Genomic DNA, 26,886 nt, shown 5'->3' on the forward strand with positions numbered 1-26,886 from the left:
CTTGTTTTTGTAACTTGAATTCCATGCGACGAGTTGCTATGGGAACGTCAGGCATTATCTCTTTAGGTAATTTTGTGCAATATGCATTTCCATTCTCCCAAACAACTGTTTTCTATTATGGCAAACAGGGGTGACGTTATAAACTTTACTTGTAACTACTACAAATGTATTACCATATCTTTTAAATACGATCATTCGTTGATATTTTGGCCACGGTATCTTCTTTAATTTTCTTTATTTTATCTAGATAATATTGTAATATTTCATATCAAATATAGACATATTGAGAATAATGAATGTAGAGAAGTATTTCATTCAAAATCTATTTCTTCTTTTTTATTATTGACACTCTTATTATGAGTATAGTTAATATAGAATCATATTTAGTAAAAGTAATTTTAGTTTCTTGTTTGATGAGTAAAGTGTCAACTTTTGAAAATAAAAGGGCATCTATTATACTTTTGCTATTTTTCATATTTCCCCTGCATAATAAATACGTTTAACACTATTTGCAATAATTTCATATGTCAAAATTGGTTCTAGGTTGGTAGGAAGTCTGACAATACAATTTGAGTACCTTGTAATCTGAGATGAAACCCGGCACATCCGTGCGCTATTGGGACAGCTGACTGTTTTGTTTGTTTACGAGAAAATTGTCACACCACGAAGTTGTACCAATACATATCTTCTTTGACGAGTAAGCATGTTTTAAAGAGTATAGTAAGTTACGAGAATAATTTCAACTTCTCATGTCTGTTGTTTGTTATACTGACTTCTTTGACAGAAAAAGTATGGATTCGCGAATTGTATTGAAGTCCATGTTGTGTACATGTCACTAGGTGTACGAAAAGTAGGTTGCAGCCTGCTAAGAGGAGGCGTCAACTGGTGCCTTTTTCAGGTTTCGGATTATATCTGTACTACCAGCACAGGGTATTTGATTGCCATTGTCCATATTACTTCGTTGTAAACAAGACTAAAGTCTAAAGTAACGTTTGTCACACTATTTTAATCTTTCCCCAATCGAATTGATCAAGTTATTTACAATGTAAACCCCGAAAATTGGTTACTGTTAAAAGAGTACGGCAGTTATATATTATTACACGTCATATCATGGTAGATTATTCTCAGTGTTGTACTTTCTGATATGGGAGATGTCATGTGTTTGGTTAAACTGCTTGTATGAGAACATTTTACCCAGTTCTACAGTTGCATATTGTGTTAAGAATATGTACTACTACTGATGGCAGCCCTTGTTTGTTCTTTTAAAATGCAATATCTGTTTTTAACCCGTACAGTGGTAGAGTGATGTATTCTTTGTTAATAGTAAAAAGAATAACATGGTGTCAAGAATACACATGTAGTAGCTAGGTCAATATGAAAATGGAATTCCTGATATTTGAGCTGAAGTAGTTCTCATGGGATGCAAAAAGTCGCTATGAGTATAATGCAATTTGAATGATCCATCTAGCTGTCCTAGTTCTCGAGATATTGCATTTTGAATGGAATTAAATTGGGCCTATTTTGTCCGAGGAAATCGGGCCGAAACGTGCGGTCTGACTAATCGCCAATCAAACGTAAACAATAACGGTTTTTACTGACAGGCACAATTTTATATAAAAAATTAGCATATGGTTGCATTATTTGACCTATTTTCTATAGGATGTGTGATTTCCATGTAATTTGATAATAGAATTACGTTTTTATCCTCTGCAAAATTACCCACCACAGCTACAAATACCGTCAAATTACATGAAAATCACACATTTTAAAGAAAATAGTTTGAATAATTCAATTATATGCAAGCTATTACACTAATAACCCAATAGTAATAAACTTAATAGTGTAGTTTGATCCATACCACCAGTGATCATAGATAGTGGGCAGGACGAATCGTAGCTGTGGTCCGTAATATTACGGAGGATGAAAACGTAACTTCTCTTCGATCAAATTACATGAAAATCACACATTTTAAAGGAAATATTTCAAATAATTCAACTATAAGTCTATTACACTAATAACATAATAGTAAGAAACTTAATAGAGTGAAGTTTGGTCCATACCACCAGTGATAGATAAGATGGGGGGATGGATGTTGATGTTGTTATCCGATAATCCGACCCGATAGAAAAAAAAACAATTAAAACCACCGATTTCTCAGCTCTACCGTAACACACTGACTTTATTTTGGTATTAGAATAATCCGCGATACTAGTAGTTTTGGTTAATTATGGTCAGTTGCCCGCACGATAAATTTGTTAGCTCATTTTTTACGTTGAAACATATACCAATTTTCGATCTACTGCTGAATGCAGGCCGCCATGTTTATCTTATGTTTTTATTGACCGACATGTAACTGATGATGTGAATGTCTGAAATTTACTACAATCGTACTAAATACACTCACACAACATTTTTATTAATTAAATTTCCTGCGGTATGTAAATTTGGCCGTTTGAATGGCGTGCGCATAAAATGACGCACTATTGTGCTCGTCATCGACGGTGGCGCCTCTGGTGGTGTTTGACCTACCTACATGTAGGATACTCTTTGCTCTCAAAAGTTTGATTGAAATAGGTTTAACCCTGTGTATGAGGGAGGAACTTACTTTAGCAAACGTGTTCAGTAAACATAAGGATGATGCCCGTTTCCTGTTTGTGATTATACAGTGGTCCATCATTTTCTGACCAGCTTGTTTGGCAAGCATAACATTTCCCATTTTTATTTAGAGCTACATTTTCCTTCTGTTCACTTTTTTGGGTGGCTGAAGATAAGGTTTGATCAGTTACTTTTTGCCTGGAACTTAGGTGAAGGGGTCATTACCATGCAGGTTTGTAGTAAAAAGTCTGGCAAAAACAAAAGTAAAACACCTATTTTCATGATATTTTAGTTTAATAGCCATGTTAGATCAGCACCATTGTTGGTAAGAATTAATATTGATGCTTCGGCTAATATTTGGGAAGACGCGATCTGACCTAGCCTAACCTTGGCCAAATCTAATAAAGAGAATAATAACTGGTCTTTGTTTTTCTGCCAAAAACATGGCCATACAGTAGTAATAGCATGTCACATTATATATAAAGAAGAAATTGACAGTTGCTAGATATATAAAATTGGCTTTTTTATTCAGAGTTATATGTATTACCCATTTTCTTTTGGGTATTTTTTTTGGAAGTGCACACCTACGCATTATAGCATTAGAAAATCAATTATTCATTTTGTAAATTATAATACATCAATGTAATATATATTTTTCTTGGCAGAATTCAATAACAAAAAAAAGTTGCTAAAAGAAAATACACTACCGTACAAAGCTGTGATCTTAGGATCGAGACGCCATGTTGTCTGTCCAGTCCCGCTAAAAGCAAATACACTACCTAATGAAGCTGTGACCATAGGATCTGGAATACACCCTCAGTACTTGTGTCAGTACTTCGCACAATACATATTTTTAAAATGGTGCTACAGAGCTGAGATTCGTGTATTTTTTAAAGCTGTGCAACTCCTGTACACCCCACAGTTTGATCAGATACCTAAACTGGCTGTCAATATCACTGATAATGATGACCCTATTGACCTATAGAATTATAGGTATCGCATTACTAAATGCAGATTAGGTTAGGTTAGAGTAGACAACTTTATCATACTTCTTTGACCACAGCATCTATTAAAACAAAAATGGCATCTCAAGCAGTCTCAGTGGCTACATTCATAAGCATATTGCTTTTAGAAATCTTTTCAGTAAATTTTTAGAAGTGTACACACCTATGTCATACAGCAACAGAAAATTAAATAATAATTTTGTCATTTATATCAACATAGTATACATTATTCTTGGCAGAAATCAATCATAGAAAAAGTTGCTAAAAGCTGTAAACAAACAAACATGGCCACTTTGACTACTTGAGATGCCATATTTGTTTTGGTACAGGCAGAGGTCAAAGAAATTAAAGTATGATCAATTTGTCTATTCTAACATAACCTACCTACCTAACCTAACCTGCATTTAGTAATGTGGTTCTCTTACCTGGTGGGCTTCCCATCCACATCCAGCTTGTGATGTAGGCAAGGAAGCCGCACTCTGCTGATACGCCAGCCCATAATTCTACACATGACCTTTATATATTAATTGCAACTGGCTGGATAGTGTATCATAAGCAGCAACATTGCATGGAGCTGTGTCAAGGTGTCGATTGGTACTGCCTTATGCAATATAATCAAATGATATATCACCGAGATAAGCGGTAAGACCTCGTTTGAACACATCAATATCACTGCAGTTAACAAGTTCTGCTGGCAATTCATTCCACAGATTCACACATCTAATACTAAAATACCTTCTCCGTACTTCTACTTGTGTTCTGGTGTGACCAATTTTGAAGTCATGGCCCCTTGTGCTACAAGGGTCGAGGGAACAAGTCATCACGAGAAATTGCTAGTTTCCCATGCAAAATATGCCAACATTTAATTATATCATGCCTAAGTAATCTCCCTTTAATTGAATATAAGTTAAGAGTCCTAAGTCGCTGCGAGTAATCCAAACCCTCCAATCCATGTATCTCCCTTGTCCATCTCCTTTGTACAGACTCCAACTGTCTAACATCTCCTACATAACCCAAGTTCCAAACTGAGGATGCATATTCAAGCAAAGGACGCACATGTGTGGCGAAAAGGGGAAGCATAAAAGAGTCTTGCCGATTAACTGTTGATCGGAGAATACTGGTTGATACTCCACTTGCTTTATGTACAATATTAGAAATATGTTGGTGAAATTTAAGTTTGTTATCAATACACACACCCAAGTCCGTAACTGATTCCTGAAATGGAATAGATACGTTATTGACATGATAATGAACATCTACCAAATCTGTCCAAAAAGCATTGCTTCTGGTAAACCTTATGGCCACACACTTTGCTGGATTGAGTGCAAGTCCCCAAGATTCAGATACCTGGTAGAGAGTATCAATGTCCACCTGACATCTTCTCACCGCAGTCAAGGCATCTTAGCTTTTGAACCTACCTCAATACTAACATACAGCTTCAAATCATCGGCAAATATCTTAGTAGGAGACCTGGTATTTGACGTAATGAAGTTAATGTACAGCAAGAAGAGTAAAGGCCCCAAAACTGATCCCTGAGGGACTCCACTGGTTACCTGCTTAGGTGAACTCTTAGCATGTGCCACAACAACATTCATTACCCGTTCTGTAAGAAAATCTTTAATCCAGAAAAGAACTTTGCCTGTAATCCCTAGGTTTATCAATTTGTCCAACAAAATGTCATGATTAACAACATCAAAGGCCTTGGAATAGTCAAATAAAATCAAGTCGACTGTTTTTCCACGATCAAGTGCCAGAGTAATTTCATCATACGTGATCAATAACTGATCTTCGGTAGATCTTCCAGGGCGAAAACCAAATTGATCATGTGTTAACAGATATAATTATTTTCCTCAATGTAATCATATATTAGTTTAGCAAGTATTCTTTCTAAGGATTTGCACACAACTGATGTTAATGATACAGGTCTATACATTAATGGATCTGCACGGGAACCTTTCTTAAAAATGGGCACAACAAATGATGTTTTCCATGGAGCTGGTAACCGGCCCGTTGCATATGATTTTTGGAAAATGAGTGTTAATGGGTAAGATAACTGTTCAATACAGGTCTTTAAAAAATAAGGGTGCACTTCATCTGGTCCCATGGCTGAAAAAGAATTAAGCTGTGCAATTGCCTTAGTCACAGATTCTTGCGATATATCAGGATCCCCTATTGTACCTCCGTGAACCTGATGAGGTAATGGGTTAGCCTCGACATTTTGTATATACACTGATGTGAAAGCTGTGGCAAATATATCAGCCATAGTAATTGCCTCATTAACAATCTGCCCGCTTTGAGATTTTAAAGGTCCTGCACCCACTCTTGCTACCTTTTTTCTCCTAATATAGGCATGAAAAAGCTTAGAGTTATACACCATGTCATTTACCAAAGAAAGCTCATATTCTGACTGTTTGTTAATGGCAAAGGTTTTGTATTGGTAATTGATTTGCAGAAATTGATGTAAAGCTTCTCCGGCTTCAACTGAATTTCTGCCAATTTGTGAGCGGACTTCTTTATAATTACTCCACATTAAAGATCTAGCTTTTTTAAGAGATAAAGGAGGTTTGACTGGCCATGGAGGACCACTATGAAGCCTGGTAGTAACTGGTACATACTCTATCAAATGATGAACATACTCAAGGAAGATATTATACATTATTCGTAATCCCAGTCAATTTGCGACAATTGCTCCTTAATCACATTGTATTTCCCTCTGGTCCACAATCTATGTGGTGGTAATTCGTCGCTCGAAGGAGGATGTTGAGATATATATTCACATTTGATTGGAGAATGACCACAATTAGGGAAAGGAGGCAATATTTGCACATCCATTACCCTGTCTTCAGAAGTAAGTATTAGATCAAGTATATTACCTGAACTATAATAAGTGGTCTCATGAACCCACTGTGTGAATCCCAAGAGGTTAAAACAATTATAAAAAATTAGATCATTAGCTGAGAGTCCTGTATAGATTAAGTCATCATTCCATCTGATAGTTGGTAAATTAAAATCTCCAACTAGGATTACATCTTTACCCAAACAAAATTCTGTAAGGAAATTAATTAGGGTGCTATTATCAGTGGTAGTACTAGATGGTGGACGATATATAGAAATGAAATATAGAGAATAGTCTGGAAGAAAAACAACTAGCATATTAGGAACCTCAACAACAATCTCAATATATTTAATGCTGTCCTTTATATATAAACATACCCCATGCTTCTTAACATTATCTACTGCATCCTTACGTAACAGTACGTAATGAGGTAAAGCAACACAAGCATCAGCTATATTTGAAGTTAGCCAAGTCTCACTAATACCCAATACCGATATATCATTATCCACATGATTAATTTTATTTACAAGTGAGTTTACATTAGCGTGTGCAAAATACAAAGAGAAAAATGTGGAAGTACTATGAATACAACTTTGGCTTAAAAATTTAAAGAACTGATAGGGACCTGGGTAGTGGGTACTGTGACCTGGGAACCATGGGAAACAGTCTCATGAGTCGCCCTGGCGGCACGTCTGTTGTGCAGCTCCTGACGCTTAATGTATGTTAAGTCTCTATGCAAATAGATACCACTGAATTTAGAGTCCTTGAGTCTTGGTGCTGCTTGCAGGAGTGTCCTTTTGTCCTGAGTATTCGATATCTTTCCCCTGAAAAGTCCCTTGCCTGCATCTAAGCAGGTAACCTCATCCAAAGTAACCTCCTTATTAATCAGAAGAGAAGAAATTTCTTTAAATTTAGACCTAACTTCATCCTCATTTTCATTTGTCAGGCCTCTCAAAATTATAGAGTCCTTCCTCCGCTCTCTGTCCTGTAATTCCCTAATCTCCTCCCTAATAACCTGTCTAGTTGACAGCTGATTATTAGAAACTGGCAAAGGGAGTGAGGTACTCGCATTCCCCTGAGAGACTAAATTATCAACTTTCTGGGTTAATGTCTTAACTGTAGCACAAAGGGCCATGACCATTTCAGAAAGTTGTCTAATTGTGCCTTTGTCTACATTACTTGTGCCAGCTCGGTTGTTTTGCTTGTCTACCCTACATATCAAGCAGACAAACAAAATTCCATCCCCTTCTAGTTTTACAATATCATCAATTACCTTGACCGGTAATCCTAGACACATAGATGTGGGGTGGAACCATCGGTCACATTTGTCGCATCCAATAGCGTCATTACCGACAACATCCTTACAAGTACCACAAACTATTGCTGATGCACCATCCAGCACAGTTGATACATTCTGTTGACTCTGAACAACATGAGTTACAGGGCTACCAACACTACTGCGGCGATCAGCTGAGCTGGACGTAAGAGAGGGCCGATGAACAGTGACACCTCCCCTACCTGCACCTTTCCTACCTCTATTCATATGGATGGGGGACAGTACTAACCACCAGGCAGTCAAGTCAGCAAGCAGGCAGGCAGTCTTGGTTACTCAAGTTGTTATTTTAGAGCTTTACACTTCATATACTGTTATCATACGCCCCTTAAGTTTTGTATAATTCTGGATTGTACACAAGTTGGTACCTGTAATTCTAGAGGTCATCAGGTCTTTGTCATTGTCTCTGACCCCTGAATACAGTATATCAAAAGAAAGATGGTGTCTAAAGGAGTTGATGCATCTTCATTCATTTCTGCATAGCTTTTAGCAACATATTCTGATATTGATTTCTGCCAAGTAAAATATCTATTATATCTATTACATTGATGTATTATAATTTACAAAATTAATATTTGATTTTCTAATGCTATACCACAAAGGTGTGCACTTCTAAAAAAAAGATACCATCTTTTCTGTTATTGATTTCCGCCAATGTTTTTTTCTGTTTTGTACCATCTAAAACACCTTGACCCCCCCCCCCCAAAAAAAAAAATATATATATATATATAATTATATATATATATATATTTATATATATATATGCCCTCACTCCTGGAAGTGTGAGAAAATTCCAACAATCTGGGAATGAGCCCATAGTAAAACAGTGACCCACCATAGTCATACCCAGAAAAGAATACAATATTTCATCCCATAATGACTGATGGACCAATCCAATGGCTATTGTTGGTTACCTGGGAGAAGTGAGTCTCCTGCAAAATAGACCCAAGGCAGTGGATTGGTTGATCACTCGTACATGTTTCCAGCTGAAGTCTAATCTGCTTCCCAACCTAACTTTATCTTACTCTCCATAGTCTCACCTGGCCTAATCAAATTCTCAACCTAACATGTATTTAGGACTTAGCCAGGGGATGCATCCATGGACCCCTCTGTGTAGCTTTATTGCCTGACGCTAATTAGGGATTATGTGCTGAAACTCCTAACATCAATTGACTGACTGCTAGCCTCATTTCCCAGAACTTGGGGGTACAGTACCCCATCTAGTAGTTATTTTCCTTAAAATATCATGAAAACTTGTTTACCCAATTGTAGGGAACAGCAAGGGGGCTGCTCTTATGGATTCTTGTCTTTTTCTCCAATTATCATGACTTATTTTAAATTATGTACAGGCCTAGGTTTTGCTATGTCATCTGTATGAAAAATTATAATTCTTTAGATCCTTTATGCACTTCAGTTGTCATCAGTATAACCCTGCTTGTGCCATATTGTATCAGTTCATAGGCTATTCCTAAAGTTAACATACAGTTTCTATGGGTGTGAGACTTGAAAACTGATGAAGGCAATGGAAACAAAGCTAAGGATGGTACAGAGGAGAATGGAGAGATCAATGATGGGAATAACGCTAGTAGACCGAAAGAGAGCAAGTTGGGTGAGAGAGCAGACTAGAGTGAAAGATATTGTGGAGGCGGTGAAAGAGAGGAAGTGGAATTGGGTAGGTAAGTTAGTGTGAACGATTGATGAGCGATAGAGCAAATGTGTTATTGAGTGGACGCTGCGAGATGGGAAGTGTGGAAGAGGGAGACCAGACAGAAGGTGGAGAGACGAGATTGAGAAGTTTGGAGGAGTGATGTGACAGGTTGGCATGGTTGTGTGAATCATGGAATGCTGTGAAAGAGACCTTTGTTCAGCAGTAGACTCAGGATGGCTGATTTGATTGACTGATTGATTGATTTGTATAGGAAACTGTATTTATTCACAAACTTGAGGAATGTGGTCCTTTTTAACTTGTATTTACCTAGTTGTATTTTGTGGGAGGAGAGCTATGCTCGTAGTGACCCGTAGTGTCCATGACTTCATGATGCCCTCCTATCCCAAGTGAAGAGAACTTCTCTGTCAACTTTGTCCAATCCTGCCAATGATTTGAACACAGTACTGAAGTCCTCTTTATTTGATCCCTTAGTGATGGCAAATCCAGTGCTTTCAGTCTCCTCACAACTGACCTGCAAGGCTAGGAATTATATTGTATTCTTTTGATCTTCCTCATATCTTTCAATTTGTGTGAGGACCATATCACTGCAACTTATTCCATTATTGGACAGATTAAGGTCTGATTTTTCTTAATTTCTTCATCCATGTATTGAAAGGACACCTTTATGTTCTTGAGCCATCTATGTGCTCCCCCCCATCCCCACACACACACAATCTTACTGGTTTGTCATGTGGCAGTTAGTTCCTAATCAGCACTCCCTGATCTCTTTTTCATCTTTGTAATTAACAAGTTTCCCATTGAATAATTCAACAATGGTCTTTTTGAGTTATTACCCATCTTCAGTACTTGATATTTTCTGGCATTGACATTCATTTTCTGCTTATGGCTCCATTTTATTTTTTCAACAATTTATATTTCTCATCTCCCTCTTATCTTGTGATCTTTGCATCATCTGTGAACATGTTTGCATAGCTTGTATCTTCATCATATCATTTACATAGATAAGGATCATTATATTCAGTCATTGTCAGTCATCTTTTCCACAAATCAACAAAACTTCATTCTTCCAACTAGCAACCATAAGTCCTCTGGGAATGATGCATAGTGTTGGGGCCAGGAGATGGTGATCACTTGAAGCCTGTTTTCGTAATCCGCATGGCAGGCACCGTAAGCCCAGTGATCACTTTGTGGTAGGACCAGGGAGTAAGACTGCTTGGCAGCAACATGACTGTGCAGTCCTATTTGGGATCTTTTACTCTCATCCCACATGGGGAAAGAGCTAGAAATGTAATGTTGAACATAGTTTCCCCAAACCTAACCTGTCTGGGGAGCCACCTCTTTGAGTTGTCACTCATAATGTAACATGAATGATAATGAAACAACATCAGCAATGAGGGAACAATAGCCCTTTTGAAACCAATATCTCTCTTGTGCTCCAACCCCACCTGAAATATTTCCCTGTTTCAAGTACAAAGCGATTTATTTCAATGAAATATTTTTTTGATGTAATGTTATGTTGATTAAAGTTAAGCTCCTCTGTAATTCATGATTTAATGTGAATTTGATGTAAAGCAAGTTCAAACATTGAATTGACATTCTGCTGTTATAGAATATATATAATTTTACTGTATTATGAACAAACTTAAAAACAAAAATAAATCCTTAGGTTATTTCTTGCCTTCAGACAGAGGGGCAGAGAGATGCAGCTTTGCTGTATCTTCAGTATTCTGCATCTGTATCAATCGTTGCTAAAGAGGAGTGGTTGAACACGAGGAATAGCGTTCCACCAGTGCAGGGTGACATCATCCTCTGGTGATTCGTGCTTTTGACGCTTGTCGAGAAGGAGTGGTTATGTGCATGAATATTCTGCCATAATTTACCAGTAGTTGCCACGATTAACCTTTATGATAATCAGCTTCTAACGTAGACTACAGCCCTCATAATGATGTTTTCATCCACATTTTGTTGGCTTTTGTTGCCTGCTTTTACATGGTTTTCTTGGAAGCATTTACTACAGCCTTTTGATTGTACTCAATAGGTTTCATTTGGAAATATGAACACTAAGTTACTTGAACAGATTAGAATAATGGTATGTTGCACAAATTAGAAAAATATGTCAAATATTGTGATACCATGTTATGTATATGGGTGAAAGTGTATGTATTGTATTGGTAATGTAGTACAGTACACTGTAGTCTTGGAATGATTGTTAAAAATCTAAATTTGTACAGTAATAATGTCTAGGTAATATAAGTGTCCATTGCCATATTCAATGAAAGAAAAACAGATAATAGTATTAATTCACAAATATACCATATCTTTTATTTATTTATTTTATTGATTGAGTGATTGATTGATTATACCATATCTTTTATTTATTGATTTTATTGATTGATTGATTGATTGATTTATTTTTTCAGGGTGAAACGTGAAGATTTGGCAGGATGGCTGGGGATGTGTTCCAAGAACTTGTCTTTCATTGTACAGATGACAGGTTCTTCATTGAGCCACTAGGTTCACAGCAACTCCTTGTGATTGACCGAATTTCAGCAGATGTCTTCTTAGAGGAAAATAATGGACAGATCCCCTTCAGTGCTTCTCGGAAGACTATATACGGCATCGTGGGAATAATTCATCTCATTGCTGGGCCTTATCTCATATTGATCACTAAAAGGGAAAAGGTGGGTTATGCAAATTGTAGTCTTTGTGTATGAGAACCTTCATTTTCTTCTTTTATCCTCTCTATATCCATCCATTCATTTGAAACCTCTTGCATCTCAAGATCACTTCTCAAGACTTTCATAGTATTCTATATTCGTGTTTCTCTTTCTGTCTCTTTCTGTTTCTCACACTTTCTCTTCTCTTGCTTTCACTCCCTCACTCACTTTCTCCCTCTCTGTTTTTTTCTTTCTCTTTCAGGAATGTTCAAGAGGTTCTGTCAGTTACTCTTGTATACGCCACCATATACATGATGAGTAATATCACTCGCTCACACTGCTCACTCACTCACTCAACGTCCGGCCCTTCTAGCTGACTAAGGGTAGTCACATATGATTTGAAATGGGGCAATGTCTCCTTATTTTCCAATTTTATCTTACATTTATACAGTTAGCGCGGACCACTTTGCAAACTTTTTGAGTATGCATAACAGTCCGTGTTTTTAGGACCCGTGTGATATCTTGTTCACAAAACCATGCGGGAGAAAGTGACTAACTGGCAACCTTCAGCCATTCACCCATGCAATAGCCATGTGAGACAAAGCCGGTCAGTCTGTGACTGTCCTTCAGTGGAAGTGATTTTTTTGTGTTGTCACAGAATTTCTTTGTTTTTCCTCATGGTGTTCACTGACTTTTGGGGTGTGCCCTGCCCTTTTGCCTGGAAATTGCACAGTGCATGATAACATTGTGAAAGTGATTGAACTACACAAAGTGGGAAAGAATAATCAAGAAATAGCCAAGGCAACAGGTGTGACTGAGTGTACTGTCCTGACTCCTAACAAAAAGGCACTTGGGTTGAGGGGTTGATACTGTGCCCCTCCACAAACATGCCAGGTGCAAGGCCCTGAAGATTTACCCGAAGGTTTTAAGGCTTGTAAAATATCAGTTGGACCATAACCCTTCTACAACTGTAAAGGAATTGTAGGAAAAGAACCCTAAGTTCCTCAGTGATGACTCCATCAGGACAATTCAGGAAAATATTCAGAAGTGGTTAAATTACAGAAGGAGTAATTGGTGAGGAACAGTGTGGATTTAGGACAGGTAGAAGTTGTGTAGATCAGATCTTTGTGGTAAGACAGATATGTGAGAAAGCTATAGGAAAGGGGAAGGATGTTTTTTGGGCTTTTATGGATCTGGAAAAGGCTTATGATAGGGTAGACAGAAAGGCACTGTGGGAGGTTATGCAGATATACGGGATAGGAGGAAAGCTTCTGGGAGCTGTCAAGAGTTTTTATGAGAGTAGTAGAGCTTGTGTCAGGATTGGAAATGGAGAGAGTGAGTGGTTCGAGGTAAAGATGGGACTTCATCAAGGATGCGTTATGTCACCCTGGCTGTTCAACTTATACATGGATAGGGTGGTGCGAGAGGTAAATGCAAGGGTAGTGGGCAAGGGATTGGAGATGGTTAAAGAAAATGGAGAAAAGTGGGAGGTGAGCCAGCTGTTGTTTGCTGACGACACTGCACTTGTGGCAGGATCGGAGGAGGGATTGAGGAAGTTGGTGACAGAGTTTGGGAGAGTATGTGATAGAAGAAAGCTAAAGATAAAAGTAAGGTGATGAGATGTACAAGGGGTGAAAGTGGCAGTAGACTGGAAGTGAGCATTAAGGGAGAGCGACTGGAGGGCGTGGATAGTTTTAGATACTTGGGTACAAATGTGGCAGGAAAAGGTGGAGTGAAGGTGGAGATAGAATGTAGATTGAGAGAAGCGAGTAAATGCCTTGGTGGATTAAAGAGTGTAATGAGGAATAGACATTTGGGGATGGATGCTAAGAGGAGACTGTATGAAGGAGTGATTGTGCCAACAGCACTGTATGGGGCAGAAACATGGAACATAAGAGAAGAAGAGAGAAGGAGTTTGAATGTGTTTGAGATGAGGTGTCTGAGAAGTATGATGGGGGTTACTAGGCTGGAGTGAGAAATGAATAGGTGAGCAGGAGAACAGGGGTGGAAAAGGAGCTGGGAGATAGGGTTGATGAAACAGTGTTAGGATGGTTTGGACACATGGAAGGAATGAGTGAAGAAAGACTAGTAAAAGAGGTATGGAAGACAGATGTGGAGGGAGTGAACATGAGGGGACGTCCTAGTATGAGGTGGATGGATGGGGTGAAGGGGGCTTTGGGGAAGAGGGGAATGTCTGTTGAGGAAGGACGGGAGAGGACAGAAGACGGGTAAATGGAGAATGGTTGTACAGTCAAACCTCGGTTATCGAACGCTTCTGTTCTCGACCAAATCGGTTTTCGACCAAAAAGTTCGAGAATTTTACGTCTCAGAACTCGACCAAATTTTGGCTCTCGAACAAATCGAAAGAAGCCGAGCGTACCCGAACGCGGCTCACTCGCGAGCCGAGAGAACTCGAACGCCAAGGACGCTTCCTCTGTAGCGCATTTGCGATTAAAGTTCATTCCGAGCAGACGTGTTCGTTCTTATTTACGTAAATCTGACTTTTTTTCATCTTTGCATCGTGTATTAGCCCCTAATCATGGGTCCAAAGAAAGCAAGTTCAAGTGGTGAAGAAAAGAGGAAAGTAGTGCGCAAAACTATTGAATTTAAAAAAGAATTAATAGCGAAATATGAATCTGGCGTTCGTGTGTCTGCGTTGGCTAAGGAGTTTGGGATGGCGAAATCGACGATAAGCACCATCCTAAAAAATAAAGACCAGGTTAAAGCAAGTGATGTGGCTAAAGGATCAAGTGTTTTTAGCAAACAAAGGCCACAGGTATTGGAGGAAGTGGAGAAACTTTTGCTGATTTTCGTAAATGAGAAACAGTTAGCAGGTGATACTCTTAGTGAAGATGCAATTTGTGCCAAAGCAAGACAATTGTATGAAGATTTGATAAAAAAAGATCCTAGCATTATTCCGGAAGGGTTTGATTTTAAAGCAAGCAGAGGGTGGTTTGAAAAGTTTAAGAAAAGAAGTGGGATACACTTATTTATGGTAAACAGTATACAGTGCAGTTTATGGTGTAAAATAGTAAAAAAAAAATTAGAAAAAGTTGTTTTTTAGACTTGGAACGGATTAAAATTATTTACATTGATTATAATGGGAAAAATTGTTTCGGTTTTCGAACAAATCGCTTTTCGAACAGCCTTCTCGAACGGATTATGTTCGAAAACCGAGGTTTGACTGTATATGGAAAATGTTGTGATGCATGAGGTGGAATGGACGGGGGAATGGGGGGGTGAGGTAGTATGTGTGAGCAAAATTTGACGCAGCCCAAAGGGATTTCTCCCTGTTCTCTCCTTTTATGCAATGGGGGGACGGAGAGGGGGGATCGCCGATTTAATGAAGCGGCCTTGCTGTGGATGTGCTGTGTCTTGCGACACTGCTTCTGACCCAGGGCAGTGGACAAGGTGCAGGGATGACCCGTCATCCAGGAGGTGCTCAGATAAGAGGGAGGGTGGAGGGGTGTGGGGTGTATTCAGGGATGGAATGGGTGGAAATAATTTTATGCCTTTCCCTTTTTGGCTACCTCCCTTGCAAGGGGGAAAAAGCCTTGGTATATGTATGTATGTATGTTAAATTACTCGAAAGTGAAAGCATGTGTGAAGCCCCTTGTCACTGCAAAACAGTGGTGCTGCCATGTCCAATTTGCCAAGGATCATAAAGACTGGGACCTTGTTCAGTGGTGTAAGGTCCTTTGGACCAACAAAGTGACCTTTTGTATAAGTGAGAGCAAGGGAATAAAGGTGTGGAAGTCTCCTACCATGTCAGCATGTGACCCACACTTGACAGTGATGAGAGTTAAGCACCTGCCCTATCTTATGGTGTGGGGCACCCTTGGCTATGGTGGTTTGGGGAACCTTGTAATACACCCTAAGGGCCAGACTGTCAACTCTGAACTCTATATTGACCTCCTGCAGGAGAATTTAGGGGAGTGTGTTGCAAAAACTGGGTGTGAGATCCTTCAGCAGGATGGTGCCCTTTGCCATACCTCAAGGGCAGCCAAAAAGTGGTTCATTGATAGTGAGGCTGACTACGTAGGGGATTGGCCTGTTCAGTCACCCAATATTCCCATAGAAAACTCATGGGCCATCATGAAGGCATGCCTTTGTCAGGAGGACATGTCTACAATTCCCAAGCTTGAGACAGCCATCCGTAAGGTGTAAGGTATGGGAGGAAATTCCTGCCTCCCACTGTCAGAATTTGGCTGATTCTGTCCCCAAGAGACTCCAGTAGGTCATCAAAGCCAAGGGCTTCCCCATCAGGAAGTAGCATTGATGGCATAAGTGTCTAATTATTTTTTGTATTTTTTAAAATAATTTTATTGAAAATTTTTGTGGATACTTCCCAAGTATGCAATATGATCCGCTTTGTATACCAAGGGTTTTTCCCCCTTACCAGGGAGGTAGCCAAGATCAAAAGGCATAATTCCACTCCCATTCACCACCCCTCGCTCTCTCTCATCTTGGTTCTCTCTGGATCAGTGGTTCCCAAACTATCTTACCTGACGCCCCCTTTTTGCTTCCAGTAGACCCGCACGCCCCCACTCCCTCTTGTTCACGTGAAATGATTCTTGCATTTATTTCTTAGCATTGTTCAGGAAAACAGATTTCTGTTTGTATTAAATTTTAATAATGAAAGCCACGCAAACAAATAATAGTACATTCCAGACATTTTTCTAAGTAACTAAAAACGAAACATTTGGTTCAAAGGGAGTGAAAAAAAAAGTTTGAACATTAGCAAGTTGTGGTTGGTATCAGTGATGTGTCCAAAACGTGTAAGGAGAACTAGCTTAATAGAAAACGGGTTGGAGTGACTGCTATAATTATACTTTGCATGTATGTAATGGCAGATATATGTTCTTTGAATGATTTTATTATTCTAATTAAACAAATATTTTAGAGCAGATGACTTCACGCCCCCCTTGTATCCTCCTCATGCCTCCCTAGGGAGATGCGCCCCCTAGTTTGGGAACCACTGATCTGGATGATGGGTCATCCCTGTATCTCACCCACTTCCCTGGGTCAGAAGCAATGCAGAAGCAATATTTTATCATACATAGAGAGGGGTTGTGTATAGATGATTCTGTGATGCATGAGGGGGAGTGGGTGGGGGATGGGGGGTGAGGAAGTATGTTTGAGAAAAATTTGACGCAGCCCTAAGGGATTTCTCCCCGTCTTCTCCTTTTCTGCATGGGGGGATGGAGAGGGGGGTTGCCGAATTTATGAAGTGGCCTTGCTGTGGATGTGCTGTATCTTGCAACACTGCTTCAGACCCAGGGCAGTGTACAGGATGCACGGATAACCCATCATCCAGGAGGTGCCAAGATAAGAGGGAGGGTGGAGGGGAGTGGAATATATAGGAAATGGAATGGGTGGAAGTGGTTTCTATGCCTTTTTCTTTTTGGCTACCCCCTGTGTAGGGGGAAAAAGCCTTTGGTATTTGTATGTATGTCTGTACTTAGATTTGTCTTGGGTGAATTAAAAGGGTCATGAGAAATAGGTATCTGGGAATGGATGCAAAGAGAAGCTTATATGAAGAGGTGATTGTGCCTATGACACTGTATGAGGTGGAAACTTGGCATTAAAGGAAGAAAGGAGAAATTTAAATGCATTTAAGATGAAATGTTTGAGAAGTATGGTGGGGATTTCAAGGATGGATAGGATGAGAAATGAGGTGAGTGGTTGGGAAGTGTGGAGTGCCAGGAAAAAATCATAATGGAGAGTTGATGGTGGAGATGTGTCTAGAAAAAAAGCTGATGATAGCTAACACAGTGTTTAGGAAGAACATCAAGCATAAGTACACATGGGAGAGGGTGGTGGATGGAACGGTGGTAGATAGGGCTTTAATAGACTATATAGTGGTAACTAGGAGAAGAGTAGGAAGAGTTTTGGATGTACATGATCTTAGGGGAGAGAGTAGGGGAATATCAGATAATTTTTTGGTGGAAGGTAAGTTTAGTGTGGAGGATAGATGGAGGAAAAGGAAAAGGACCGAAGGAGTTGCTTAGAGTAAACTGCTTAAATGAGAAAGAAAAGGAGGAGTATAAGAAGAAACTGAGAGAAGAGTGGGAGGGAGTGAAGAATAAAATAGAACTAGGAGTGGAGGAGGAATGGGGTTGCTTCAAGGAGTCACATGTGCAAAAATGGTGTGTGGAACAAGGAGGATGAGAGGAAATAGAAGGAAGGGTAGTGAGTGGTGGGATGATGAAGCAAAGAAGGTTGTAGAAGAGAAGAAATGAACATTTACAGATTGGTTGCAAAATAGGATGAGAGAATCAAATGAGAGGGATTAAGGAAGTGATGGAGTTTGGTAAGGTGTGCGAAAGAAGGAAGTTGAAGATAGATGTTGGTAAAGGTAAGGTGATGAGATGTACAAGGGAAGAGGATGGCAGCAAATTGGAAATTAGTATTGAGGGAGAGAGGGTGGATGAAGTTGATAGCTTTAGATACTTGGGTGTGAATGTGGTGGGAAAGGGGAGAGTGGAGGTGGAGGTAGAATGTAGATTGAGAGAAGCAAGTAAATGCCTTGGGGTATTAAAAAATTAATGAGAAATAGACATTTGGAAATGGATGCTAAGAGGAGATTGTATGAAGGGGTGATTGTGCCGACAACACTGTATGGGGCAGAAACATGAAACATAAGAGAAGAAGAGTTTAAATGTATTTGAGAGGAAATGCCTGAGAAGTATGGTAGGGGTTACTAGGTTGGATAGAGTGAGAAAAGAGGAGTTGAGGAGGAGGGCAGGGTTGGAAAGGAAGTTGGGAGATAGGGTTGATGAAAGAGTATTGGAATGGTTTGGACCAATGGAAAGAATGATTGAAGAAAAATTAGTAAAAGAAGTGTGGAAGACAGAGGTGGAAGGAGTGAACGTGAGGGGGTGACCAAGGATGAGATGGATGGATGGGGTAAAGGGGGCATTGGGAAAGAGGGAGATGTCTGTTGAGGAAGGAAGGGAGAAGACAGAAGATAGAGGTGAGTGGAGAATGGTTGTGTATGGATGATGGTGTGATGCATGAAAGGGAATGTGTGCAGGATGTGGGGGTGAGGGAGTGGATGTGAATGACATTCTGACACAGTCCAAAGGGATTTCTTCCAGTCTTCTCCTTTTCTGCATAAGGGGACGGAGAGGATGTCCTCTGTCTTGCTACATTGCTTCTGACCCAGGGCAGTGGGTGAGATGCAGGGATGACCCATCATCCATGAGGAGCCAAGAAAAGAGGGAGGGAGGGGTGGTGAATGGGCATGGAGTATGTGGTGATGAAATGGGTGGGAGTGGATTTATGCCTTTGACTTTGGCTACCTCCTTTGTAAGGGGGAAATAGCCCTTTGGTATATGTATATTCGTATGTATGTATGCATCTATATGGAAAATTGTATTTCTTCATATTCTTTAGACATGTAGTCTTAATTTGTTCCCATGGCATTTTAACGCCCTCCCATCTTTAATCGAGAGATCTCTTGTTGATGCAGTCTATCCCCTTTACTCATATTACTTCATTCTCTTTGATCTTTCAAAGTTGGCAGACCCAGTGCCTTTAGTCTTTTCTTATATGGTTTATCTCCCAGGCTGGGGACTAGTTTGGTTGCTGCCCTTTTTATTTTTTTGGTCTTGTGTTTATCCTTCACTCTGGGGATCATACTACTGATGCATATTCCTTCCTTGGATGGGTCAGAGTTTTGACGAGTTTTTTCATCATCTCTTCATCCATATAGTGAAAAGCCACTTCAGTCTTCTGCAGCAGTACATATATCTCTCCCACAATCCTATTATTGTAGCTTGTACCAGTTATTGTGCCATATATATATGGCACAATATATATATATATATATATATATATATATCAAGAACATTTCAGATATCAGAACCAGTCCTTGTGTTTATATTTTGTTTGGAAGTTAGGAAAAGTTATTTGCATTATAAAGCATTCCTACATGATAAGAAATAGTTTGCAGTAATCCATATTGGATAATCAATTGTTGCCTCAAGTTTCATTATGTGGAAAACCTGCATTCTCACAGGGGCTGGCAACAGTCTATGGAACCTTCCACAGATTTCTTTAACAAGAAACTGGACTGCTCTCAGTGTTGTACCAATGTGGGACTTTTTCTCTGTCACTTGCTTAAGGTTGTAGAGAGAGGAGGGCAGCCACTGGCTGTCAGCTCTGTATGTATGAAAAAGTATGAAATACAGCTGAAGTTGAAAGAGAGAGATCTTGGGCCCAGTCTGGAGACTAAGTGTCAGCCCCTCAGGGCTGCACCTCCTGACGGAGGTGAGGGAATTGATAGGTTTTGAAAATGGGGAGCTTTGATCCCTATTGGGTAATATTATTGACAGAGGGAAGAGGGTAGAGGGGAGTGGAGTATGTAGGGGATGGAATGGGTGGGAGTGGTTTATGCCTTTGTTTTTTGGCTACCTCCCGTATAAGGGGGAAAAAGCCTTTGGTATATGCATGTATGTAAGTATGTATGTAACTTATCTTTGGGCCCCATAGTGGCCGCCCAAGAAGTCCTGAAAATGATATACCCCTCCTCAAGAGCACACAGCCGACCCTGACAACTCATCCAGGTTCTGGATCGGCAACTGCAGGGATAACTTTCCAAAGTCCTTCTCATACTCTTACATTCCCTTACCTCACCCACGGGCTCTCAAGCATTCCAAGGGAATCAATTCAAGCCCTTCAGTGGTACAAAAGTGATTATAACCTGTCTGTCTCCACTCCAGGGAACAGAAAGGGGTGCACTTCAAAGTGAGAGGAATGTATGGTCTGGTCAACATAGTCTTAGCACACTAGATTTTCCTTACAGCGGTTTCCCAGGCTAGATAACAACTTCCTTCCCTCCTAAGTCCGAGTCTCCTATTGTAAGGAGTACCGAAGAATTTGTATTCTTCGGAACAAATGTAATTTTCGCAGGAAAATTAATTTTTCCCTGATACAAACCTGAGGTACTCCTTACCTTTAATGGCCCTCCTCAACCACCCCTCTAAACAGTTCCTTTTCCTTGCCTGACAAACCTTGTGCTTAATTCATACCTGGCTCAGAGAATGGTTATAGTGTGCGAGACTTGTGGTGGAGGGCAAGGGCCCCCCCCCCCCTTGCCCCAATGGGGCCCCTTACTGAGGATAAGCGTTGCCCAGACCCACAGAGTGTGGATTTTAATTTCGCAGTAGAAATATTCGCGCTACGCGAAAGTATCCTATTGTAAGGAGTACCTCAGGTTTGTATCAGGGAAAAATTAATTTTCCTGCGAAAATTACATATTTGTGCAGCCTGTAATTGTTTTTAGGGCTTTGTTTTGTATGATTTGAAGGGTATTGTGGTGTGTCTCACTGAAATTAGGAGCCCATGCAGGGCTCGCATAATTCATCACTGAGCGTATGCATTGTTTGTATATTGTTGTATTGGTTTCTTTGTTTTGTCCAAATGTTGTTCCAGTGATTGACTTTAGTGCGTTAAGTCTAGGTGTGCATTTGTTTTTTATGTTTGTGATGTGTTGTTTGAAAGACATGGATGTATTGTATGTTACGCCAAGAATTTTCGGTGTGTTTGTGTGTGATATTAGAGTGTTGTTGATGTAGAGATGAGGTATGTATTTGTGTTCTTTTGTCCAGTTGGTGAGAAGTGTTGCTGTAGATTTGGTTGGAGCTATTTTGAGTCTGTGATGAACCATGTGTTGAGTGTATCAAGGTATGGCTGGATTATTTCTGCAGCTTTGTCTGTGTTACGATGTGTGCATGTGATTGTTATGTCGTCTGCATAGGAAGAGATTTGTATTTCTGAGGTGTCTGGTGTGGGTAAGTCATGCATGTATAGATTAAAGAGTGTGGGGGATAGAACAGAGCCCTGTGATACTCCATTCTTAATGTTTCTGATGTGTGATGATTGGCCATTATATGACACGTAAGCATTCCTACCTGCCAGATAATTGGCCAGCCATCTTTTGGTGTTATTGTGCATGTCTGTGTTATATATTTTATTTGTTAGGTTGTGGCGGGGGATAGCATCAAAAGCTTTACTAATGTCTAATGTTATAAGAAGTGTTCTTTGGTGGGGCCTATCTGAATTGATGCCATCTAAAATTCTTTGTGTGAGATTTATCAGAAGAGTGTTTGTGGAGTGTAGTGGCCAAAAACCATGATGTGAGTCAGCAAGGGGAATATGTGGTGTGACAAGTTTAAGTATTAGGCGTTCAATGACTTTAGAGGGGGTGCAGAGAAGTGTGATTGGGTGGTGCGATGGTGGGATTGTTGGGTCTTTGTTCGGTTTTGGAATGGTGATTATTTTACCATGCTTCCAGATGTCAGGTATAGTGTTGCGTGAATAGCTGTAGTTTGCAGTGTTTGTGAGTGCGTGTATACCTTGTGGTCCAGTGTGTTTTAGGTGGATGTTACTTATGTTATCAGGGCCACAGGCAGATGAGTGCTTGAGATTATGTATTATGTGTTTTGTCTGACTGTCTATGAAGGGTGTATAGTCTGAGTCTGTGGGAAAGTCTTTCTTACGTCGAATAGTGCGTCAGTCGTCAGGGTGAGAAGTGAGATGACTTGTCTGTGCAAAATAATTTATGAGTGCGTTTGCTTGTTGTCTGTTTGAGGGTAGATTGTCTGTTGTTGTGATTATTGCTGCATAAGAGCGTGTTGTGTTACTGTTGGATAGTGTAATGTTGTTGAGTGTTTTGTACAATTTGCTGGTGTTTGTTTTGTGATCAAGTGTATTGATAAAGTTTTGCCAATTTTGTGTTTTTTGTTCATGTATTTTATTGGCAATCACAGTGTTTAGTGTTTGTATTTGGTTTGCTATGTTTTGAGGGATAGGTGTGGGGGTATTGTGTTTAAGTGTGTCTCGTTGTCTGATGAGGCCTTGGATTTCTGGTGTGAAGTTGGGGTTGTGTGATTTTCTGTTGCCTCTAGGGATGTATCTCTTGTCTGCGTTTTGTATGATTGTATTAAAAGTGTGCACAGCATTGTTTATGTTTGTGATTGGTGTACTGTTAAGTGTTTCAAAATGTTGTTCTGTCTCTTCAGTAAAAGCTTCCCAGTTAGCTCTCTTGTAATTGGTGTATGTGTGTCTGGCCAACTGGGGTGCATCTTGTTTTGGTGGTGATGATGATTGGAAGGTGGTCAGAACCAAGGTTTCCGACCACATTGGTCATAGAGCAGCTTAAGAAATATTCAATAACTTTTTAAGGTTTCAAAAAGGAGCTTGTTCTTTAGCTTGTGAAATTTATATTTTACTCCTCTCAAGTAAATTTTTTGTTTTTCTAACAGGTGGGTACCCTGAACAGCCAGACAATATGGAGGATGGCAAGCACTCAGATTGTTCCATACGCCCGGTCTACTGCTGCCCTCACACAAGAACAGAAGGTGTTTAATGATAAATACTTGTCCATGGTACAGCACGTACTAGCGACTCCTCATTTCTACTTCTCGTATTCGTACGACCTCACCCATACCCTGCAGAGGCTATACTACACTGCTGAAGATTTCTTACAGATGCCATTGCACGAAAGAGCTGATGTGCGTTTTGTTTGGAACCAACATCTACTTCGTGATTTGTGCGTTCAGAGTGAGATAAGTCCCTTCTGCCTCCCCATTGTTCACGGTTTTGTGTCTATAAAACAGTGCAGCATTGGTGGCGAATGGTTCACGTGGATTGTTGTCTCCCGTAGAAGTGTTTACCGAGCTGGCACCCGTATGTGGACCAGGGGAATTGATCCAGATGGTTTTGTTGCAAATTATGTTGAAACGGAGCAAATTATTGAATTTAGGGACTTTAGGTCATCTTTTGTGCAGTCAAGAGGATCTATTCCTCTTCATTGGTCACAATATCCTGATTTGCGGTACAAACCCCCACCCAAAATTGCATTGGCCAGCCATGAGGAGGCATTCATACGTCACTTTGAATCTGAGGTGCTATGTTACGGGACCCAGATTTCCGTTAACCTCATAGATCAGAAAGGTGTAGAGGGTAAACTTCAGGAAAACTTCAAGCGTCTCGTCCAGTCAAGTACAAAGCAGATCATCAAGGACAAGGTTTCCTATGAATACTTTGACTTCCATCATGAGTGCCGAAAGATGAGATGGGATCGATTAAGCATCTTAATGGATCGTATTGCTCCCCAGCAAGAGGCATTGGGATATTTTCTTTTCCGTGACGGTGTCGTCATGCAAGAACAAGATGGGGTCTTCCGTACCAACTGCATTGACTGCCTAGATCGTACTAATGTTGTACAGTCAATGCTAGCAAAACGTCAGCTGCAAGTGGCATTAATGAAGATGGGAATACTTCATGATAATCAGAACCTTGACGACCAATATGCTTTTGTTAGCATGTTCCGCAATGTTTGGGCTGATAATGCTGATACAATCAGCATTGAATATGCTGGAACTGGAGCTCTCAAGACCGACTTCACAAGGACTGGGAAGAGGACGCGTATGGGACTGGTAAAGGATGGCTGGAACTCGCTTGTCAGGTACATAAAAAACAACTTCTTTGATGGTGACCGTCAGGATGCCATTGATCTCTTCCTGGGTAAGTATTTAGTAGAACCAACTGAAGGTGTTAATAAGCCCTGTCCTCTCAAGGAAACCCGCAACCCTCGCCTGTTACTCCTTCCTCTTGCTGTCTTCTTCAGCCTTTTGATGGTATTTGCCTCCATCCTTCTACCATCAGACTACACATCCTACACTCTGCTCTCTCTCCTCTTCTGGGCAGGAATGACAGTTTCTGCTTTCATAGCTACCCTGCACCAGGGGAGTCAGCTGGTCAATGCTCCAAAACTGTGTCCAGTTGGTACTAACAGTCTACTTTCTCCTCCAAGTGTAGGCTAAAAGGAAGTTGTGCATTAGTGTTTTGTTACAGGGAAATAATCACTTACAGCATTTACCAATGTAGGGTCACTTGCACTCGTAGAAAGATGCTACCACTGGAAACTCAAAGGAGGTATGTTCACATTAGTAAAGAATTTGGATCACATGCTGTGTAATCTTAAACACCAAGATTTAAGTAATTTGTGTACAGCAAAAAAAAAAAAACATTAACTGAATTTCTTTATATGACAAAATATACCAAAATATACCCCAGGGACCAGTGACGGGTACCTACAAATTGATTGTCTTACAAGATGGATGTCAAAGAAATTTATCTCTCTGCTGCCCACCTGTTGACATTCTCACCCTCATCTGTAGGTGCAGCCTGGAGAACCTGATCTTTGGTGCACATTCTTGGCCCAAGATCTCTCCAACAGCACATGGGACAGGGTGAGTCTTCAGTTCCAGGGTGTTGAGGTAGGAGGGGTGATTAAATGGGTTTTATTTGTTTATGTTGTAAGTAATAATGATGATAATGATTGTTGCATCAAGCTTCACTGGTCGGAGACCTGTAACCCCCATAGCAGTTGACAGTGGTCCTTGGACCTTCTCATAGATCTCTCTGGGAAGAAACCTTGGACTGATGCCCATGTTGCACTTACGTTTCTGTGTCACTAGTTGCTGGTTATTAGCTCCTCATATGTGAAAAGGTGGAAGAAATACAATTCAAATTGATAAAGATCATGGGCCCAGTCTGGAGACATTGTGTCACTTTAGGTTGATGGTTCTTGAAAATAGGCTGTGAGGAGACAGTTCTCTCTGCTGTCACCCTTGTAGGACCACCAGAAGGAGGCACCCATCATTGGTCCCTATGATGTGGGTGTGTGCTTTGATTCAGCCACCCCACAGTCAGGGGGAAATGACCTATGGTTTACACATACGCATACATGAACTCCATGCAGAGAAAACACAAAATACTTTGCTTAACCTGGAAGCATTATTGCCATGCTTGCTGAAACTGAAACATGAAACAAATTTTTTTGGAAAATTGGACAAATCTATAGTAATGTAGATGATGTTATTGTGTTACCCTAGTAGCAAAAACGTGCACTAAGATTTGTTGCTTGATGAGGGGTCAGATTTCATTGTAAGCACTAACTGCCTTACACCTACATTTCCATTCATGCTTCTTATCAGACAATGATTAGAAGTCTAAGCAGGGGGTATTATGCCTCATCATCTGTTATACATTTTATATGTTCATATGGTAATTGAAATGTGTCATGTTGTATATAAGGATTGGAATATGGTAGAAGTCTGGAAGGTGTAAGATGTTTATGGCAGCATGTTAATGTTGATCTCCGAAAAGGGTGTAAGAGAAGCTAGTAACCTGTTATTAAATGGATCAGTCAAAACATTGTGATGACTACTATCCTAAATTTTATATATTGTTCCCAGTATTTTCATACCAAGATTAATTGATGAGGGCACACATACTGTGGTACTATTTACCTAATTTATTATTATTATTGTTATTGTTTTATTTTATTTTTTGTTGTTGTTCCACCAGCTTTATCACCATTCCTTTCCATGGTAAGATAATGATATTTACTCTATTTTGTTTCTGTCAGTGAAATGTGTCAAGCTAAGCCTGTTTTGGCACTTAGTAACTGTTGTTTTATTAACTATTTATAATCAGGGCAAATACAGAATTATTGGTGATGAGTATAGCTTACCTTCTATATATGATTCCTATATTTATAGAATTTAATTGATTTAATGTACTGCATATAGTTATGTATATTCTATTGAGTATGTAATTGAAACTAAATTCTGATTTGATTTGAAAGATTGTTATTAATGTGACCAGGATTTATTCTGAGATTCTGTAAGAATTACTATAAGAATAGTAGTTCCAGAAGCACAGGTAGTTATATAATGTTTAAAGCAGTATCTAAAGTAACTGCATATATATATATT

The 26,886-nt window shown here is 39.8% G+C and overlaps 1 protein-coding gene across 5 annotated transcripts; it reads left to right on the forward strand.

The window, feature by feature from the left end:
* The first annotated feature begins 542 nt into the window (after positions 1 to 542).
* On the forward strand, positions 543 to 26,886 carry Sac1 (phosphatidylinositol-3-phosphatase SAC1). Of its 5 annotated transcripts, none has more exons than XM_076183805.1 (3): positions 543 to 697; positions 11,858 to 12,118; positions 23,365 to 26,885. In XM_076183805.1, the coding sequence occupies exons 2-3, from the start codon at positions 11,882 to 11,884 to the stop codon at positions 24,925 to 24,927; spliced, it is 1,800 nt and encodes a 599-aa protein (XP_076039920.1). In that variant the 5' UTR covers positions 543 to 697; positions 11,858 to 11,881; the 3' UTR covers positions 24,928 to 26,885. The 5 variants fall into 5 exon arrangements, with proteins under 5 accessions (XP_076039920.1, XP_076039921.1, XP_076039922.1 ...); XM_076183806.1 differs by having other exon boundaries at positions 570 to 720; positions 23,365 to 26,886; XM_076183807.1 differs by lacking the exon at positions 543 to 697 and adding an exon at positions 817 to 930 and having other exon boundaries at positions 23,365 to 26,886.

The sequence above is a fragment of the Oratosquilla oratoria genome, chromosome 4 (assembly GCF_046742065.1).
Source record: "Oratosquilla oratoria isolate Oo_2021 chromosome 4, ASM4674206v1, whole genome shotgun sequence".
Classification (NCBI taxonomy): domain Eukaryota; kingdom Metazoa; phylum Arthropoda; class Malacostraca; order Stomatopoda; family Squillidae; genus Oratosquilla; species Oratosquilla oratoria.

Bases quoted from the DNA above. Each gene is read 5' to 3' on its own strand.
- Sac1 (XM_076183805.1), top strand. From the start codon at position 11,882: ATGGCTGGGGATGTGTTCCAAGAACTTGTCTTTCATTGTACAGATGAC. The intron at 12,119-23,364 runs GTGGGTTATGCA...TTTTTCTAACAG, and splicing joins TGATCACTAAAAGGGAAAAG to GTGGGTACCCTGAACAGCCA.